At 37.0% G+C, this 20,021-nt stretch overlaps 1 protein-coding gene across 1 annotated transcript in view; it reads left to right on the top strand.

The window, feature by feature from the left end:
* Window positions 1-1,421: 1,421 nt before the first annotated feature.
* The window catches only part of SEPTIN14 (septin 14), an 88,338-nt gene continuing 69,738 nt past the window's right edge, over window positions 1,422-20,021 (top strand). Inside the window, exons 1-4 of the mRNA XM_045075221.1 lie at window positions 1,422-1,518; window positions 2,226-2,294; window positions 10,894-11,014; window positions 11,392-11,587. Coding sequence (XP_044931156.1) covers window positions 2,241-2,294; window positions 10,894-11,014; window positions 11,392-11,587 — 371 coding nt within the window. The 5' untranslated portion in view covers window positions 1,422-1,518; window positions 2,226-2,240. The remainder of the gene's footprint in view (window positions 1,519-2,225; window positions 2,295-10,893; window positions 11,015-11,391; window positions 11,588-20,021) is intronic.

The raw sequence follows: 20,021 nt of genomic DNA, 5'->3' as shown, positions 1-20,021 counted from the left end.
GAGAGAGAGAGAAACAGGCTCCCCACTGAGCAGAAAGCCCAATGTGGGACTTGATCCCAGGGCCCCAAGATCATGACCTGAGCCGAAGGCAGCAGCCCAACACACTGAGCCACCCAGGTGCCCCTACAAAAAATTTTGTTCTTATGGATTCCTTGAAAAAGTATCAGTGATCTCCTGAGTCACAGGGAACGTACTTTGGGAATTTTTGCTCAAGACTTATGTGACATAAGTAAACTCCAATTTGTTTAAGGCACAGTTAATTAGGTTTTAAAATACTAGATAACTTGTATCTCTAGTTTTCAAGACATCTTTTACAGGCTTGCCAAAAAGTCAGCAGTTAGAGATACTCTCTCTGAAAATATTTTTCTCTTTTTTTACAGCTTTGTTAAGATGTAATTGACACATAAAAACTGTATATATTTTAGATATACAATGTGATATTTTGATATACCTATACATTGTGAAGTGATTATCCCAATAAATCTACCATCACCTCACATAGGTAGACCATTGTATGCATGTGTGTGTGTGTGGGGGGGGTGGACAAACACTTAAGATCTACTCTTTTAGCAAAGTTTTAGCAAATTTCAAGTATGCAATGCAGTGTTATTAACTATAGTTACCATGATATTTAGTAGATCTCCAAGTTACCATGGTATTTAGTAGATCTCCAGAACTTTTTCATCTGCATAACTAAAACTCAAAGCTCTTGAATTTACAGTAATATTTCAATTCTGAGAGGATAGGTAGAAGAAGTTAAGAAATAATTTTTTTCGTGGTTTAGATGTTTATTGTTGATTGTAATTATTTTTTTTAAAGATTTTATTTATTTTTTTATTTGATAGAGAGAGATTACAAGTAGGCAGAGAGAGAGAGGAGGAAGCAGGCTCCCCGCTGAGCAGAGAGCCCGATATGGGACTCGATCCCAGGACCCTGAGATCATGACCTGAGCCGAAGGCAGCGGCTTAACCCACTGAGCCACCCAGGCGCTCTTGTTGATTGTAATTAAATACTAGAAATCACTGCAATGCCCATCATTAAAGTTCTGCTAAATAATATAGAACTTTCACATATACTAGACTAGAGTAAACCATACCATAAAACAGAACACTATCTTTATTAGAGAACATTATTTGTTACAAAGGAAAAAAAATTGAGGTCAGTATATACACAAAAGAGGAATAATCCTCGGGATGTATCAAGTGAAGAAACCATGGTACAGAGCCATTCTTTCATTCTGTTTGCTTTTCTTTTTGGTATACTTGTGTATAATATTTCCTTTTAAATCATGCCTCATTTCTCATATCTTTGTGCTGTACTCAAAAGTAGGGCGGCATGTTCTTCTCAGGCAGTACTGTTTAGAAATCAGCACAACACGCTCTTTTTGTATCTTTCCTCCCTTTACCACAGTGTTGCAAACACAGCGACTATTTGGTCCATAACTGGGGACAGTAGAAAGAACACCAGCTTTGGATCTGTTTAGACCTATGTCTCCTGCATAATTGAAATCTTGGGCAAGTAAGTTACTTGAATTTTTCTGAATCTGAATTTTCTCTCTTGGCATATGGCAACAAAAATATGTATATATCTATCTACTATGAGGACTAAAGGAGCTGAAGCACATAAGCACTCAGCACAATACTAGGTGCGTAAAGAGCATCATAAATGACAATTATTAATTTAATTAAATGTCTAAGGGACTTGTTTAGATTTTATAAGCTCTTCTTTTCCAATTCTCCTTGAATAAGTACACTGTAACACCCTAGTCTTCCCTGGTAAGCTATTTTTGAAAGTTAAGTAATTCTGTGTTTTCCTGATTCTTTTAAGCACTTTTTAAAGCAAAGTTACCTATTTCCCACCCACATTGTACTTTATTTTATTTTGTTATTCTAACCCTAACCACATAGTACCTTAAAGAAGAATGTTCTCTGTTGTCTTGATTTCAGAAGAGAGTTTACTTTCTTTAGATGATTTTGCATGTTTATGATTTAATGTATCTGTATACATTGTAAGTTAAATTTCACATATTATTTATTATATAGAAACCTGTCTAGAAAAACGGCCACAATTTAAAATAGGTCAGTTGTGTGGACTGAAAGCCAAAACCTGGGATAATGTCCTATTAGACTTCCTTATTGATCTAAATTATATTATAGGAATATAGCCTTCTAAAGTAATTTAATTTTAAAGTAATTTTAATACAATTTTTATTTCTTCATTTTCAGCTCTTTCAGCCTGGAATGGCAGAAAAACCAATGTGCATGCCCACACAAATACCCCATGATGAAGATATAGTTGAGTATATCTTTCAAACAGAACTTTCCATTTTGTACTTTAATGAGATTGAATAAATTTGAAATATTGACTCAGTAAAATGATATAGACATAGATGATAAAGGCTCATGTTTGTTATGTTTGCACATGAATTAACTTTTATATTGGTTGGAGTTAAATACCAATAATGGTTTGAATAACCATTGCCTGTTTCTTGAGTTTACAGACCTTTTCAGTAGTGCAAAAGAGTATTCCTATTTAACACCAAAGAATAACAAATTAAAACTCCAGAACTTCCTATTAGGTGAGAAGAATAGCCTTACTTTGATGCAGGTATTTGTGGAACTTTATGTACTGATAATAAGTAACTTTTAAATGAATTATTCTAGGAAATGTTTGGGTAAATCCTTGCTTATTTCTTTGCTCAGTGGGAGATTGAACCAAGTTTCATTTTAAGATGATCTCTGTACTAGGGATAATATATAATAATTCACATAAAAATTTAACTAAAAAAGAAGAATAGTATGCCTGATGGGTGAAAACTCAGTTTTGAATTCTTTTTGAGCAGAATTTCAAATATATACATGAATATTGATCTATGTTAAATAATGTTCGTTTGTCTTTTTTAAAAATTTAAATTCAGTTAGTTAAGGTTTTTGATATAATGTTCAATGATTCATAAGTTCAGTATAACACCCAGTGCTCATCATATCATGTGTTCTCTTTAATGCCCACCACTCAGTTACCTCATCCCCCTACCCATCTCCCTTTCTGCAACCCTCAGTTTGTTTCCTGGAGTCAAGAGTATCATATAGTTTGTCTCCTTCTCTGATTTCTTCCCTTTCTCCCCACCCCCATTGTCTTAACAACTAATGGCTCTCTTCTTGGTGTTTTCTCTTCCTCTAAACATGCAGGTTTTTCTATATCCAAACTATAATATTTTTCTTTTCCTTCTCACTGGTACTCCTTTGGAGTGAATGTCTTTTTTTTTTTCTTCAAGATATTTATTTATTTATTTGACAGAGATCACAAGCAGGCAGAGAGACAGGCAGAGAGAGAGGAGGAAGCAGGACCCCGCGGAGCAGAGAGCCCAATGTGGGGCTCGATCCCAGGACTCTGGGATCATGACCTGAGCCGAAAGCAGAGGCTTTAACCCACTGAGCCACCCAGGCGCCCTGGAGTGAATGTCTTTTTTTTTTAAATTTTTTATTTTTTATAAACATATATTTTTATCCCCAGGGGTACAGGTCTGTGAATCACCAGGTTTACACACTTCACAGCACTCACCAAAGCACATACCCTCCCCAATGTCCATAATCCCACCCCCTTCTCCCAAACCCCCTCCCCCCAGCAACCCTCAGTTTGTTTTGTGAGATTAAGAGTCACTTATGGTTTGTCTCCCTCCCAATCCCATCTTGTTTCATTTATTCTTCTCCTACCCACTTAAGCCCCCATGTTGCATCACCACTTCCTCATATCAGGGAGATCATATGATAGTTGTCTTTCTCTGCTTGACTTATTTCGCTAAGCATGATATGCTCTAGTTCCATCCATGTTGTCGCAAATGGCAAGATTTCATTTCGTTTGATGGCTGCATAGTATTCCATTGTGTATATGGACCACATCTTCTTGATCCATTCATCTGTTGACGGACATCTAGGTTCTTTCCATAGTTTGGCTATTGTGGACATTGCTGCTATAAACATTCGGGTGCATGTGCCCCTTTGGATCACTACGTTTGTATCTTTAGGGTAAATACCCAATAGTGCAATTGCTGGGTCATAGGGCAGTTCTATTTTCAACATTTTGAGGAACCTCCATGCTGTTTTCCAGAGCGGCTGCACCAGCTTGCATTCCCACCAACAGTGTAGGAGGGTTCCCCTTTCTCCGCATCCTCGCCAGCATCTGTCATTTCCTGATCTTCGACAAAGCAGGAAAGAATGTCCAATGGAGTGAATGTCTTAATTTGATTTTATTTCTATATCAGTCACACTTTTAAAATCACACTTGATCCACCTTTCATCTTCACTGTTTTTTAAATCACTGTCAAAGTTTTGTTTCAGAAACTAAAGCACTGACTAATGTCCATTTCATATTTTCTTTGATCCCCCCTTTGCATTAAACCATGGTGAACACCCCTTTGTTTACATGATATTAAAATAATAAGATTTTAGAAATAGAAGGGATCTGAAAGGCCAATAGTCAAACTTAAATCTGATATATAAATGCTTGCTCTATATCTTTTAGCAAGTAATCTTGCAGGGTCTTTTTTTGAATCCTTTTACAATTGGCAACTAGTTTATTCTCTCATTTGAATAATAAAATTATCATGCTCAAATAATAAGAAAGAGAAGACACTTCTCTCATTCTAGCTTTTTTTTTTTTTTAACCAGCAATAACTAATCTCTGGATGACTTTCATATCAGCACACAGATCAACCTTATTCTTCTTAATAGCTATGTACTTTCTAGTACAGAGCTGTTATAAATGTACTTTTCTTCAATAACCAGTCCCCTCCAGGTAGTGATAAGGTAACTCCTGCTATTTTTTTCTTTTCTTACCCCACCTCCTCCTCTTCCTTCTTCTCCTTCTTTCTTCTTCCCAATTCCATATAATGCTGTTTTTAATATGCTTCTACATACTTTTTCATGTATATTTTTGAATACGGTGCTAGAAATTGAACTGTTGGGTTAGAAAATATATACAATGCAAAATTTGATAGTAATTATCAAATCACTCCATAAAGATATTTTGTCAGTTTGTACTACAACCATCAATACGTGAGGATGCCTAGTTTTTTTAAAAAATTTTTTGGAATTGGAATTGGAATTTTTTTTTTAGATTTTTAAAAATTTATTTATTTGACACAGAGAGAGAGAGATATCACAAGGAGGCAGAGAAGCAGGCAGAGAGAGGGGGAAGCAGGCTCACTGTCGAGCAGAGAGCCTGATGTGGGGCTTGATCCCAGGACCCTAAGATCATGACCTGAGCTGAAAGCAGAGGCTTAACCCACTGAGCCACCCAGGCAACCCTCCCATATTGGAATTTAAAGCTTGAGTAGACTCACTTAATTAAGTGTAATTAAGATGCAGTGTTATATTAGTGTAATTAAGATGCAGTGTAATTAAGATGCAGTATTATCCCTAAAGATACAAATGTAGTGATCCGAAGGGGCACCTGCACCCAAATGTTTATAGCAGCAATGTCCACAATAACCAAAGAACCTAGATGTCTATCAACAGATGAATGGATAAAGAAGAGGTCATATATATGTGTGTGTGTATGTGTGTGTGTGTAATCATATGCATATACACACACAATGGAATACTATGCAGCCATTAAAAGAAAGGAAATCTTGCCATTTGCGATGAGGTGGATGGAACTAGAGGGTATCATGCTTAGCGAAATAAGTCCATCAGAGAAAGACAATTATCATATGATCTCCCTGATATAAGGAAGTTGAGAGGCAACATGGGGGGTAGGAAAGGAATAAATGAAACAAGATGGGATCAGGAGGGAGACAAACCATAAGAGACTCTTAATCTCACAAAACAAACTGAGGGTTGCCAGGGCAGGAGGTAGGGAGAGGTAGGGAGGTAGGGAGAGGGCGGTTGGGTTATGGACATTGGGGAAGGCATGCACTATGGTGAGTCCTGTGGAGTGTGTAATCCTGGCAATTCATAGACCTATACCCCGGGGGCTAATAATACATTATATGTTATTAAAAAGATTTTTTAAAAAAAGAATAAAAGATACAGTGTTATATTAGTTTCAGATAAACAATATGATTTAAAAATTCAATACATTACTCACTACTCATAATGATAAATGTACTCTTAGTCTCTTTTATCTATTTCCCTATACCCCCCCATCTTTTTTCTGAGAAACACGTTTCTTCACTGAATTTAAGAGTCTATTTTTTTGTTTGTCCTTTTCTCTTTGTGTGCTTTGTATCTTAAATTCTAAATATAAGAAAAACAATATGGTACATGTTTTTCTCTAAGTGACTTATTTCACCTAGCTTTATACCATCTAGGTCCATCCATGCTGTTGCAAATGACAACACTTCATTCTTTTTCATGGTTAAGTAATATTCTATTGCATATACATATACCACATATTTTCTCCTCCAAATTATTATTTAAATTCCAGTTAGTTAACATATAGTGTAATATTAGTCTCACATGTAGAATTTAGTGATTCAGGAATACAACACTTGGTGCTCATCAAAACAAGTGAGCTCCTTAGTCCCCATCACCTATTTACCACATCCTTCTGTCCAATTCCCTCTGGTAATAATCAGTTTCTTCTCTATAGTTAAGAGTCTGTTTTTTGGTTTTCCTCTCTTTTTACCCCCTTATGTTCATTTTTTAATTAAATTCTACTTATGGGTGAAATGTGGTATTTGTCTTTCTCTGAACTGACTTATTTCACTTAGTATAACACACTTTCCATGTCATTGCAAATTGCAAGATTTCATTCTCTTTAATGGTTGAGTAATGTTCCATTGTGTATACCACTTTTTTATCCATTCATCAGTTGGTGGACACTTGTGCTCTTTCTATTATTTGACTATTGTTGATAGCGTTGCTCTAAACACTGGGAGAGGTATAGCCCTTCAAATCAGTATTTTGGTACTCTTTGTGTAACTACCTAGCAGTGTAATTGTTGGGTCATAGGGTAGCTCTATTTTTAATTTTTTGAGAACTCCCATAAAGTTTACCAGAGTGATTTCACCAGTTTACATTCTACCAACAGTGTAAGAGGGTTTTCCTTTCTCCACACCCTCACCTTTTGTTTCCTATGTTCTTAATTTTAGCCATTCTGCTAGGTGTGAGGTGGTATCTCATTGTAGTTTTGATTTGTATTTGCCTACTGATGAGTGATGTTGAACATTTTTTCACATGCCTGTCATCTGGATGTCTTCTTCGGAAAAATTCTATTCATGTCTTCTGCCTAATTTTAACTGGATTGTTTGTATTTCTGGCATGAGTTTTTAAGTTCCTTATACATTTTGTACCCTTCATCAGCTATGTCATTTGCAATTATCTTCTCTTATTCCACATGTGGCCTTTTCATTTTGTTGATTATTTCCTTTGCTGTGCAGAAGCTTTTTATTTAGATGAAGCCCAATAGTTTATTTTTGCTTTTGTTTCTCTTGCCTCATATCTAGAAAGAAGCTGCTACCTAATGTTAAAGAGGTTACTGCCTGTGTTCTCCTCTAGGATCTTTAAAAAAAATATTTTAAATCAATATATAATCTGTTGTTTGTTTCAGGGTACAGGTCTGTGGTTCATCAGTCTTACCCAAGACACAGTGCTCAGCGCAACACATATCTTCCCCAGTGTCCATCACCCTGCAACCCCATCCCCCCATTTACTTACCCGCCAATAACCCTCAGTTTGTTTCCTAAGATTGAGAGCCTCTTAAGTTTGTCTCCTTCTCTGGTTTCACATAGTTTTATTTCTTCTCTTCCCATATGATTCTCTTGTTTCCTAAATTATGCACATTAGTGATATCATATGATAATTGTCTTTCTCTGATTGACTTATTTTACTTGGCATAATAATCTGCAAAGGAGACATCCAAGTGGCCAACAGACACATGAAAGAGTGCTCAACATCATTTGTCATCAGGGAAATACAAATCAAAACCACAATGAGATACACCTTATACTTGTCAGAATAGCTGAAATTAACAAGTCAGGAAATGACAGGTGTTGGCGAGGGTGCAGAGAAAGGGGAACCCTCCTACGTCATTGGGAATGTAAGCTGGTGTAGTCACTCTGGAAAAGAGTATGGAGTTTCCTCAAAAAGTTTAAAATAGAGCTACCCTATGACCCAGCAATTGCACTACTGGGTATTTTCCCTAAAGATACAAATGTAGTGATCCGAAGGGAAACATGCACCCGAATGTTTATAGCAGCAATGTCCACAATAGCCAAACTATGGAAAGAGCCCAGATGTGTCCATTGACAGATGAATGAAGATGTGTTATATATATGTATATATATATATATAAAATACTATATATAATATATAGTGTGTGTGTGTGTGTGTATATATATATACACACACACATATGTGTATATATATATATATATGTATCGGACTATTAGCCATCAAAAAATGGAAATGTTGCCATTTGCAATGACATGTTCTATAGTTTTCTGACTACGAATCCTTTGCCTCTTTGGTTAGATTTTTTAAAAAAGATTTTATTTATTTGACAGACACAGATCACAAGTAGGCAGAGAGGCAGGCAGAGAGAGAGAGCTGCTCCCTGCTGAGCAGAGAGCCTAATGAGGGGCTTGATCCCAGGACTCTAGGGTCATGACCTGAGCTGAAGGTAGAGGCTTTAACCCACTGAGCCACCTAGTTTTATTCCTAGGTATCTTAGTGTTTTTGTTGCAATTATAAATTGTATCAACTCCTTAATTTCTCTTTTTTCTGTCTGATTGTTGGTGTATAGAAATGCATTCTGTGCATTGATTTTATATCCTGTCACATTCCTGAACTCCTGTATGAGTTCTAGTAATTTTGGGGAGGAGTCCTTTGGGTTTTCCACATAAAGTATCATGTCATCTGCAAAGAGTAAGAGTTTGACTTCTAAGCTACTATTTCTTTAAATAAAATTTCTGCCCCTTTTCCTCTCTTTTCTTCTTCTGGGACTCCTGTAATATGCATGTTACTAGATTTGATGGAGTTACTGAATTCCATAAGTCTATTCTTGTGTTATACTTTCTCTATGCTGTTCAGCTTCTTTAATTTCTGTTACTTTGTCTTTTCTGTCACTAATTCATTCCTCTGCTTCTTCCAGCCTGCTGTTCATTGCATCAGTCCTGTTTCCAATCTCATTTACTCCACTCTCCATTTCTGACTGATTCTTTTAAAACTCTTTTCTCTCTGCAGTAAGGGTCTCACTGATCTCTTCTATTCCTTTTTTTTTTTTTAAGCCCAGAGAGTATTCTTGTGATTGTTGCTTTAAATTCTCCATCACACATGTTACTTATATCTGCTTTGCTTCGATCTCTTGTTGTAACCTTATCTTGTTCTTCATTTTGGATTAATTCCTCTATTTGGCATTTTGTTTGTCTTTGTCTTCTTTTTTGTGTTAGAAAGCCCCATTATTTTTCTTGTTCCTGATACTCTCAGGACCCCTGTATGGATTTATGAGGCAGAGGTCATATAGTGTCCAGGGTCTGATGCTTCAATGAGTGTTTCTGATCTGTGCTGCATGCACTCACTGTTGCTCTATTTTTCATACCAGTGGTCTGCAGAGGCTATTCTTTTTTTTTTTTTTAAAGATTTTATTTATTTATTTAAGAGAGAGACAGTGAGAGAGAGCATGAGCGAGGAGAAGGTCAGAGAGCGAAGCGGACTCTCCATGGAGCTGGGAGCCTGATGTGGGACTCGATCCCGGAACTCCAGGATCATGACCTGAGCCGAAGGCAGTCGTCCAACCAACTGAGCCACCCAGGCGTCCCTGCAGAGGCTATTCTTGCCTGCATTGGTCAGGGCACAGTCTCTGGACAGAATGATTTTAACTAGTTGTGCTCTGGTCTGCTTGGTAAATGAGACCTGATACTATTTCCACTACAACTGAAGCCCTACACAACTCTCTGGTCAGGAGACATGGTGTGGGCAGGGATTTGTGCTGGTCTTTTGGAAGTGGGGCCTGTCACACTGTGCTTGAGGAAAGCTTGATTGAGAAGGGTAGTCCACCAGAGTTCAAGGGATGGGGCTTTGTGTAAGAAAGTTAGGCAGCCAGTGTTGGCACTGTGCTGTTTCCAGCAACTCTGTGTTTATGCTGTGGGCAGATGAGGGAAAAGTCGCCAGAGAGCTCTTTTTTCCCCAGAGATATATTTGTGAACAATGCTTCTTTGGTGTGTGCCTGGAGAAGAGGGAATAATCTCCCCCCATGTGCCCCAGGCAGTCATCAGTGCCCTGTTTCCATGGGATCTGCCCCTGGGTTGTTTGCCTGCCTTCTTTCCAGGAGCAGCACCATGCCCTTGGAGGTCTATCCCAGACAAGGCAGCTTACCTTTAAAACTGCAGGCTTTAAGCCCTGCTGGTTGTAAGAAATCATGAAACTCAGTCCTTCTAGTTTTCCAAGCCCATATCTTTTGCAAAACTTTCTCCTTGTGTGTGCTCCTGTGTGCTCCCCTCTCTCAGCATTCTCTGCAACTTTGGCTCTAATCATATTCCAGCTCCCATTATCTTTTTTCTCCCCTTTATCACTTCTCCACACTTTCTATCTTCTTTGATGAGGCCTCTTTTCTCCCTTTAGTGTGGAGTTGTTCTGTCATTGTTCATGATTTCTGGGGGTATTTAGAATGATTTTTATAGTTATCTATTTGTGTTGGTGAGACAAGATGAGCCTAGGGTCTTCCTACTTTACCACCATCTTCTTCTTCCTCCTCCAGATTTACTATTTTGTAAGTTGAAAGCAAAATTTATGTGTCTGGACAAAGACTTATTTGCTTATGAATTTACTTCATTTGAATGTTGTCTAAGTTATGATAACCAAATGATAATTCTAATTTCCTTAACATATTAAAATTATATTTTCAAATGATATTACTAATTCTAATTAAAATATTTTATTTTTATTTTTTAAGCCCAAAGGAGATACTGTCCGTTGTTTAACAATGCTTGGTCATTTTGGTTTTGAATGTTTGCCTCATCAGTTGGTGAATCGATCTATCCAACAAGGATTCTCTTTTAATATTCTCTGTGTGGGTAAGTGTCTGACTCTTCATCTGAATTATTAATTAGTTTTCTTTAATGCTCATTTCAACTTATCTTAAGTAGTATAACACTGGTGCTGTTAATTCAAGACCATGTCTGTTGATCTGTGTTTGTTTTCATCATGTTAGTCATACTACCTTGACTTTTTTTCTTTAAATGTTTCATTGCTCTTCAAAATTGGATTATCTTTGTGTATATATGTTCTATATTATATTAATGACTGAGAGGGTTAAGAGAAGCAAGTATACTTTAAAAGAAATTATAGTCATTGAAATATTTGAGACCCTTTAAACCACTTTAGGGGTTAAGAGTGCTATTTCCTCTCAGCCATCTTTTGTCCCTAGATAATGCATCTATGTTTGTTACAGGGGAAACTGGGATTGGAAAATCAACACTCATTGACACATTATTCAATACTAATTTGAAAGACAAAAAATCCTCACATTTTTACTCAAATGTTGGACTTAAAATTCAGACATATGAACTTCAAGAAAGTAATGTTCAATTGAAATTAACTGTTGTGAAGACAGTGGGATATGGTGATCAAATAAACAAAGAAGCCAGGTTAGTGTTTTCTTATTTTAATTATAAAAGATTTTCTTATTTCAAGAAATTTAGTTTCTTTGTTAATACTTCCTCTGGCTATCTCTCTCCCATCTGCCTCTATCTTCACAGAGCCCTCTTTGTTCCTCTTGCATCTCTTAAGGGCATTTGTTATTTGATATAAGATGTCTCTAGGTTATCCAGGATGATTGTATTTGTACAAACACTCTTTATTTTCAATAAAATTAAATTTACTGGTTTTATGGAATAGAACTCAGACACATCTTTTTGGGTCTCACCATTGAATCCACTGTTCGTAATTTATAAGATAAGATTGATTCTTAAATAATTTCTAAAATGGATCTTTATCATTTATTTACTTGTCTTTGGGATGTCTGGGTAGCTCAGTCAGGTAAGCATCTGTCTTCAGCTCAAATCATGATCCCTGGGATCAAGCCCCATATTGGGCTCCCTGCTCAGTGGAGAGCCTGCTTTTCCCTCTCCCTTTGCCCCTCCATCCCGGCTTGTGCTCTCACCTCTCTCTCTCATAAATAAATAAATAAATAAATAAAGTGAGTTAATAAAATCTTTAAATTTACTTGCTGGATTACTTATTTTCTATCACTTATCCAACTTATAAATAAATTTATTTCGGTAAAAATTGAAATGCACCAGATGAAATGAAAACCCACTTAGCCAAACATAGGTACTTTGGGCCTTTTCTTTTTCCAACAACAGACACTTCTGTAGGTTTAGTAAGTGTCCTCTCAGACCTTTTGTTGTCATACAACTACTGAATTTTTGTAATAATTAAGATATGTTTGAAATAATACAGAACAAACTTATTTAAACTATATTATGTGTAATTAAAAATGCATACACCTTTATGAACAGGTTAGTAGATAATTCTGAAACATACTAAACAAAAACAAGAACAAAACCCCCCAAACATCCTATGTAAACACCTTTCTATGCAAATTATGACCTCAGGCATTTTTCTTGATCACAAACTCTCATCAAACTACTAGAAGAATATAAAATGTTTTCCAGTGTCTGAGAAGGAGGAATTAAGAGTTACTGTTCAATGGATATAACATTTTAATTATGCAAGATGAACAAGTTCTTGAGATCTGTTGGACAATAGAAGATTTAACAGTCTTTGTTATGCAACTAGACCTCCTGTTAATTGTTCTTACCACAATTAAAAAAAAAAACAAACCCTACAGGATGCTGCAAAAGTATTGCTTAGAGGGCAATTTATAGCATAAAATACTTATATTAGGAAAAAAAAACCAATCCCAAGTATTGTAATTTCCATGTTAATGATGAGGGAGCACGAGGCTGGCTGAAGACAAAGCAAAAGCTGGTGCCTTGCACCCCCTCTCCATCCGCTCCCCCTCAGTCATATGTGTAGCATCCCTCAGGCAGCCCTGACTGCCATGAACAATAAGCAAATAGTTAACTAGCAGAGCTCACAGTCCTGCTAGACAGGAGTCTCCCTTGGCTTACAACTGTCCTAAATCTCACTAACAAAGATGATTGATAGCAGGATTGTGACATCCCACCAGAAAGTCTCCCAACTATCTTAATGTTAATGGCTGGTCTAAAGACAACATTGATCCAGCCACCAGGGCAAGGCCTCGGGTAGGCCTGGGACATCCTGGCACCTTGGAGGCCCTCTTTAGCATGTGAAAACTCCATTGAAACTTCCCTTCCCCTCACCTTCCCCCAACCACAGGGTACATAACCTGCCATCCCTCACAACCCAGGGCAGCAGCTCTTCCTGCCCATGGGCCCTGTCCCCGTGCTTTAACAAACCACCATTTTGCACCAAAGATGTCTCAAGAATTCTTTCTTGGTCATCGGCTCTGGACCTCAGCCCACCGAACCTCACCTAGGTTCTAGAACTTCATCTTTAAGAAACTAGACAAATAAAAACAAATTTACCCTAAAGCAAGAAAAAGAAAGGAAAAATTATACTACAGCAGAAATTGATGAAAAGAGGAAAAAAGGTCAGAAAATCATTTAAATCAGCAAATTAACTTTGCTGGTTATTTACAAAGATTGATAAGAGTGAAAAACTTTAACCAGACTGAGCAAGCAAAAGAAATGAGGAGTCAAATATCACTAATCTCAGGAATGAAAAAGCATACATTATTACTGGTTTTATAAAAATTAAAAAGATAAGAACACAACAAATAATTCAATGCCTATAAAGTCAGCAGTTTACTTTTTATCTTTTTTTTAATTTTTAGGGTGCAAGCTGCTTGGATTTGAATTTAACTTTTTTATTATGTTCACTTAACCAGTGTATAATAAAGTCAACAATTTAGATGCTTTTCATAAAAGGCCTTTATTGTGTTGAGATAAATTATTTCTATACCTAGTTTCATGAGTTTTTTTTTTTTTAATTCATGAAAGGGTGTTGAATTTTATCAAATACTTTTCTGCAACTATTGGTTATTTGATTTTTATTTTGCAACGTGGCATTTATAAATCAATTTGCTTATGTTGAATGATCCTTGCATTCTGAAGATAAATCTCTTTTTGTCTTCATGTATGATGCTTTTAATTTGATGCTGATTCATTTGCAAAGTATTTCATTGAAGACTTTGCATCTGTGTTCAATAGGGATATGGCGTGTCATTTCTTCTCATTAGTATTAGTATTAGTATCAGGATAATTCTGACCATTCAAATGAGTTTAAAATTATCCCTTTAAATTTGTGGAAGAGTTTAAGTATTGGTGTTAATTCTTCCTTAAGTGTTTATTAGAATTCAATATTGAAGCAATATCGTCCTGAGTTTCTCTATGTTGGTAGATTAAAAAAAAAAAGATTTTTTTTATTTATTTGGCAGAGATCACAAGTAGGCAGAGAGGCAGGCAGAGAGAAGAGAGAGAGAGGAGGAAGGATGCTCCCCACCAAGCAGATTGTCTGATGCAGGGCTTGATCCCAGGACCTTGAGATCATGACCTGAGCCAAAGGCAGAGGCTTAACCCACTGAGGCACTATGTTGGTAGATTTTTGATTACGTATTTAACCTCATTATTTGTACAAGAATACCTTATTTTACTACTCTTCACTTAATTGTTCTTATCAAATATGTTTTTTTATGTTTCTTTTTAAAAATTTTCTTTTCAGTGTTCCAGAATTTATTATTTATGCACTACACCCAGTGCTCCATGCAATACATGCCCTCCATAATACCCACCACCAGGCTCACCCAACCCCTCACCCCCCTCCGCTCCAAAATCCTCAGTTTGTTTCTGAGTCCACAGTATCTCATGGTTTGCCTCCCCCTCCTATTCCCCCCAACTCACTTCTCTCCATCTCCCCATGTCCTCCATGTTATTCCTTATGCTCCACAAACAAGCAAAACCATATGATAATTGACTCTCTCTGCTTGACTTTTCACTCATTATAAATCTCCTCAAGTCCCATCCATGCTGATACAAAAGTTGAGTATTCATCCTTTCTGATGGAGGCATAATACTCCATAGAATATAAGGACCATATCTTCTTTACCCATTTGTCTGTTGAAGGGTATCTTGGTTCTTTCCACAGTTTGGCAACTGTGGCCCTGCTGCTATGAACACTGGGGTACAGATGGCCCTTCTTTTCACTCCATCTGTATCTTTGGGGTAAATACCCAATAGTGCAATTACAGGGTCATAGGGAATCTCTATTTTTAATTTCTTAGGAAATCTCACACTGTTTTCCAAAGTGGCTGCACCAACTTGCATTCCCACCAATAGTGTAAGAGGATTCCCCTTTCTCCATATCCTCTCAAACACTTGTTTACTGCCTTGTTAATTTTGGCCATTCTCACTGGTGTAACAGTGGTTTTGATTTGAATGTAGTTTTGATTTGAATCTCCCTGATGGCTAGTGATGATGAACATTTTTTCATGTGTTTGTTAGCCATTCATATGTCTTCTTTGGAGAAGTGTCTGTTCATGCCTTCTGCCCATTTTTTTGACATGATTACCTGTTTTTATGGGTGTTGCATTTGAGGAATTCTTTACAGATCTTGGATATCAGCCCTTTGTCTGTAGTATCATTTGCGAATATCTCCTATCTTCTCCCATTCCGTGGGTTGCCTCTTTCTTTTGTGTACTGTTTCCTCTGCTGTGCAGAAGCTTTTAATCTTTTTTTTTTTAGTATATATAATTATTTTTATTTAGAAAAAATTTTACAGTTACAGAAAAGTCGCAAAGATAGTTCAGAAAGGTCTTCTATGCGTCTCACCTAGTTTCATTTACTACCATATCTTTTTTAAAATATATATATGTATGTTTTAAAATTATTTATTTATTTATTTATTTAATTTTTTATAGACATATAATATATTTTTATCCTCAGGGGTACAGGTCTGTGAATCACCAGGTTTACACACTTCATAGCACTCACCATTGCACATACCCTCCCCAGTGTCCATAACCCCACCCCATTCTCCCAACCCCCCTCCCCCCAGCAACCCTCAGTTTGTTTTGTGAGATTAAGAGTCACTTATGGTTTGTCTCCCTCCCAATCCCATCTTGTTTCATTTATTCTTCTCCTACCCCCTTAATCCCCCATATTCCATCTCCGCTTCCTCATATCAGGGAGATCATAGGATAGTTGTCTTTCTCCGACTGACTTAGTTCGCTAAGCATGATACCCTCTAGTTCCATCCACGTCATCGCAAATGGCAAGATTTCGTTTATTTTGATGGCTGCATGGTATTCCATTGTGTATATATACTACATCTTCTTGATCCATTCATCTGTTGATGGACATCTAGGTTCTTTCCATAGTTTGGCTATTGTAGACATTGCTGCTGTAAACATTCAGGTGCATGTGCCCCTTCGGATCACTACCTTTGTATCTTTAGCGTAAATACCCAGTAGTGCAATTGCTGGGTCATACGGTAGTTCTATTTTCAACATTTTGAGGAACCTCCATGCTGTTTTCCAGAGTGGTTGCACCAGCTTGCATTCCCACCAACAGTGTAGGAGGGTTCCACTTTCTCCGCATCCTCGCCAGCATCTGTCATTTCCTGACTTGTTAATTTTGGCCATTCTGACTGGTGTGAGGTGATATCTCATTGTAGTTTTGATTTGTATTTCCCTGATGTCAAGTGATATGAAGCACTTTTTCATGTGTCTGTTGGCCATCTGGATGTCTTCTTTGCAGAAATGTCTGTTCATGTCTTCTGCCCATTTCTTGATTGGATTATTTGTTCTTTGAGTGTTGAGTTTGCTAAGTTCTTTATAGATTTTGGACACTAGCCCTTTATCTGATATGTCGTTTGAAAATACCTTCTCCCATTCTGTCAGTTGTCTTTTGATTTTGTGAACTGCTTCCTTTGCTGTGCAAAAGCTTTTGATCTTGATGAAATCCCAATAGTTCATTTTTGCCCTTGCTTCCCTTGCCTTTGGCGATGTTCCTAGGAAGATGTTGCTGTGGCTGAGGTTGAAGAGGTTTCTGCCTGTGTTCTCCTCAAGGATTTTGATGTATTTCTTTCTCACATTGAGGTCCTTCATCCATTTTGAGTGTATTTTTGTGTGTGGTGTAAGGAAATGGTCCAATTTCATTTTTCTGCATGTGGCTGTCCAATTTTCCCAGCACCATTTATTGAAGAGGCTGTCTTTTTTCCATTGGACATTCTTTCCTGCTTTGTCAAAGATTAGTTGACCATAGAGTTGAGGGTCTATTTCTGGGCCCTCTATTCTGTTCTATTGATCTATGTGTCTGTTTTTGTACCAGTACCATACTGTCTTGATGATGAAAGCTTTGTAATAGAGCTTGAAGTCTGGAATTGTGATGCCACCAACTTTGATTTTCTTTTTCAATATTCCTTTGGCTATTCGAGGTCTTTCCTGGTTCGATATAAATTTTAAGATTATTTGTTCCATTTCTTTGAAAAAAAAAAAGGATGGTAGTTTGATAGGAATTGCATTAAATGTATAGATTGCTTTAGGTAGTATAGACATTTTCACAATACTTATTCTTCCAATCCAGGAGCATCGAACATTTTTCCATTTCTTTGTGTCTTCCTCAATTTCTTTCATGAGTACTTTATTGTTTTCTGAGTAGATTCTTTGCCTCTTTGGTTAGGTTTATTCCTAGGTATCTTATGGTTTTGGGTGCAATTATAAATGGAATTGACTCTCTAATTTCTCATTCTTCTGTCTTGTTGGTGTATAGAAATGCAACAGATTTCTGTGCATTGATTTTATATCCTGACACTTTACTGAATTCCTGTACCAGTTCTAGCAGATTTGGAGTGGAGTCTTTTGGGTTTTCCACATGAAGTATCATATCATCTGCAAACAGTGATAGTTTGACTTCTTCTTTGCTGATTCAGGTGCTTTTAATTTCTTTTTGTTGTCGGATGACTGAGGCTAGGTCTTTTAGTAATGTGTTGAAACGCAGTGATGATAATGGACATCCCTGCCTTGTTCCTGATCTTAGCGGCAAAGCTCTCAGTTTTTCTCCATTGAGAATGATATTCGAGGTGGGTTTTTCATAGATGGCTTTAATGATATTTAGGTATGTGCCCTCTGTCAGTACACTTTGAAGAGTTTTGATCAAGAAAGGATGTTGTACTTTATCAAATGCTTTTTTCAGCTTCTGTTGAGAGTATCATATGGTTCTTGTTTTTTCTTTTATTCATATATTGTTTCATATTGACTGATTTGCAGATATTGAACCAACCTTGCAGCCCAGCAATAAATCCCACTTCTTCGTGGTGAATAATCCTTTTAATGTACTATTGGATCCTGTTGGCTAGTATTTTGTGAGAACTTTCTCATCTCTGTTCATCAAGAATATTGGTCTATAATTCTCTTTCTTGATGGGGTCTTTGTCTGGTTTTGGGATCAAGGTGATGCTGGCCTCATAAAATGAGTTGACAGTTTTCTTTCCATTTCTATATTTTGGAACACTTTCAGGAGAATAGGAATTAATTCTTCTTTAAATACTTGGTAGAATTCCCCTGGGAAGCCGTCTGGCCCTGGGCTCTTATTTGTTGGGAGATTTTTGATGACTGCTTCAACCTCCTTACTGGTTATGGGTCTGTTCAGGTTTTCTATTTCTTCCTGGTTCAGTTGTGGTAGTTAATATATCTCTGGAAATGCATCCATTTCTTCCAGATTGTCAAATTTGCTGGTGTATAGTTGCTCATAATATGTTCTTATAATTGTTTGTATTTCTTCAGTATTCATTGTGATCTCACCTCTTTCATTCATGATTTTATTTATTTGGGTCCTTTCTCTTTTCCTTTTGATAAGCCTGGCCAGGGGTTTATCAATCTTATTAATTCTTTCAAAGAATCAGATCCTAGTTTCGTTGATTTGTTCTATTGTTTTTTTGGATTCTATTTCATTGATTTCTGCTCTGGTCTTTATTATTTCTCTTCTCCTGCTGGGTTTAGGCTTTCTTTGTTGTTCTTTCTCTACTCCTTTAGGTATAGGTTTAGGTTGTGTATTTGAGACCTTTCTTGTTTCTTGAGAAAGGCTTGTATTGCTATATATTTTCCTCTCAGGACTGCCTTTGCTGTGTCCCATAGATTTTGAAAGTTGTGTTTTCATTATCATTTGTTTCCATGAATTTTTTCAATTCTTCTTTAATTTCCTGGTGGACCCATTCATTCTTTAGTAGGATGCTCTATAGCCTCCATGTATTTGGGTTCTTTCCAAATTTCTTCTTGTGATTGAGTTCTAGCTTCAGAGCATTGTGGTCTGAAAATATGCAGGGAATGATCCCTATCTTTTGGTACTGGTTGAGACCCAGTTTGTGACCCAGGATATGATCTATTCTGGAGAATGTTCCATGGCACTAGAAAAGAATGTGTATTCTGTTGCTTTGGGATGGAATGTTCTGAATGTATCTGTGATGTCCATCTGGTCCAGTGTGTCATTTAAGGCCTTTATGTCCTAGTTTATCTTTTGCTTGGATGATCTGTCCATTTCAGTGAGGGGCGTGTTAAAGTCCCCTACCATAATTGTATTATTGTCAATGTGTTTCTTTGATTTTGTTATAATGCTTATATGGTTGGCTGCTCTCATGTTAGGGGCATAGATATTTAAAATTGTTAGATCTTTTTGTCAGACAGACCCCTTAGGTATGATATAGTGTCTTTCATCATCTCTTACTATAGTCTTTGGCTTAAAATCTAATTGATCTAAGGATTGCCACCTCAGCTTTCTTTTGATGTCTATTAACATGGTAAATTGTTTTCCACCCCCTCACTTTAAATCTGTAGGTGTATAAATGAGTTTAAAATGAGTTACTTGGGGCGCCTGGGTGGCTCAGTGGGTTAAAGCCTCTGCCTTCAGCTCAGGTCATGGTCCCAGGGTCCTGAGATTGAGCCCCGCATCAGGCTCTCTGCTCAGCAGGAAGCCTGCTTCCCCCTCTCTCTCTGCCTGCCTCTCTGCCTACTTGTGATCTCTCCTGTGTCAAATAAATAAAT

The sequence above is a fragment of the Mustela putorius genome, unplaced genomic scaffold (genome assembly GCF_011764305.1).
Source record: "Mustela putorius furo isolate JIRA1106 unplaced genomic scaffold, ASM1176430v1.1 tig00000139_pilon_pilon_pilon, whole genome shotgun sequence".
Taxonomy (NCBI): domain Eukaryota; kingdom Metazoa; phylum Chordata; class Mammalia; order Carnivora; family Mustelidae; genus Mustela; species Mustela putorius.
This window is presented reverse-complemented; position numbering and strand designations above follow the sequence as displayed.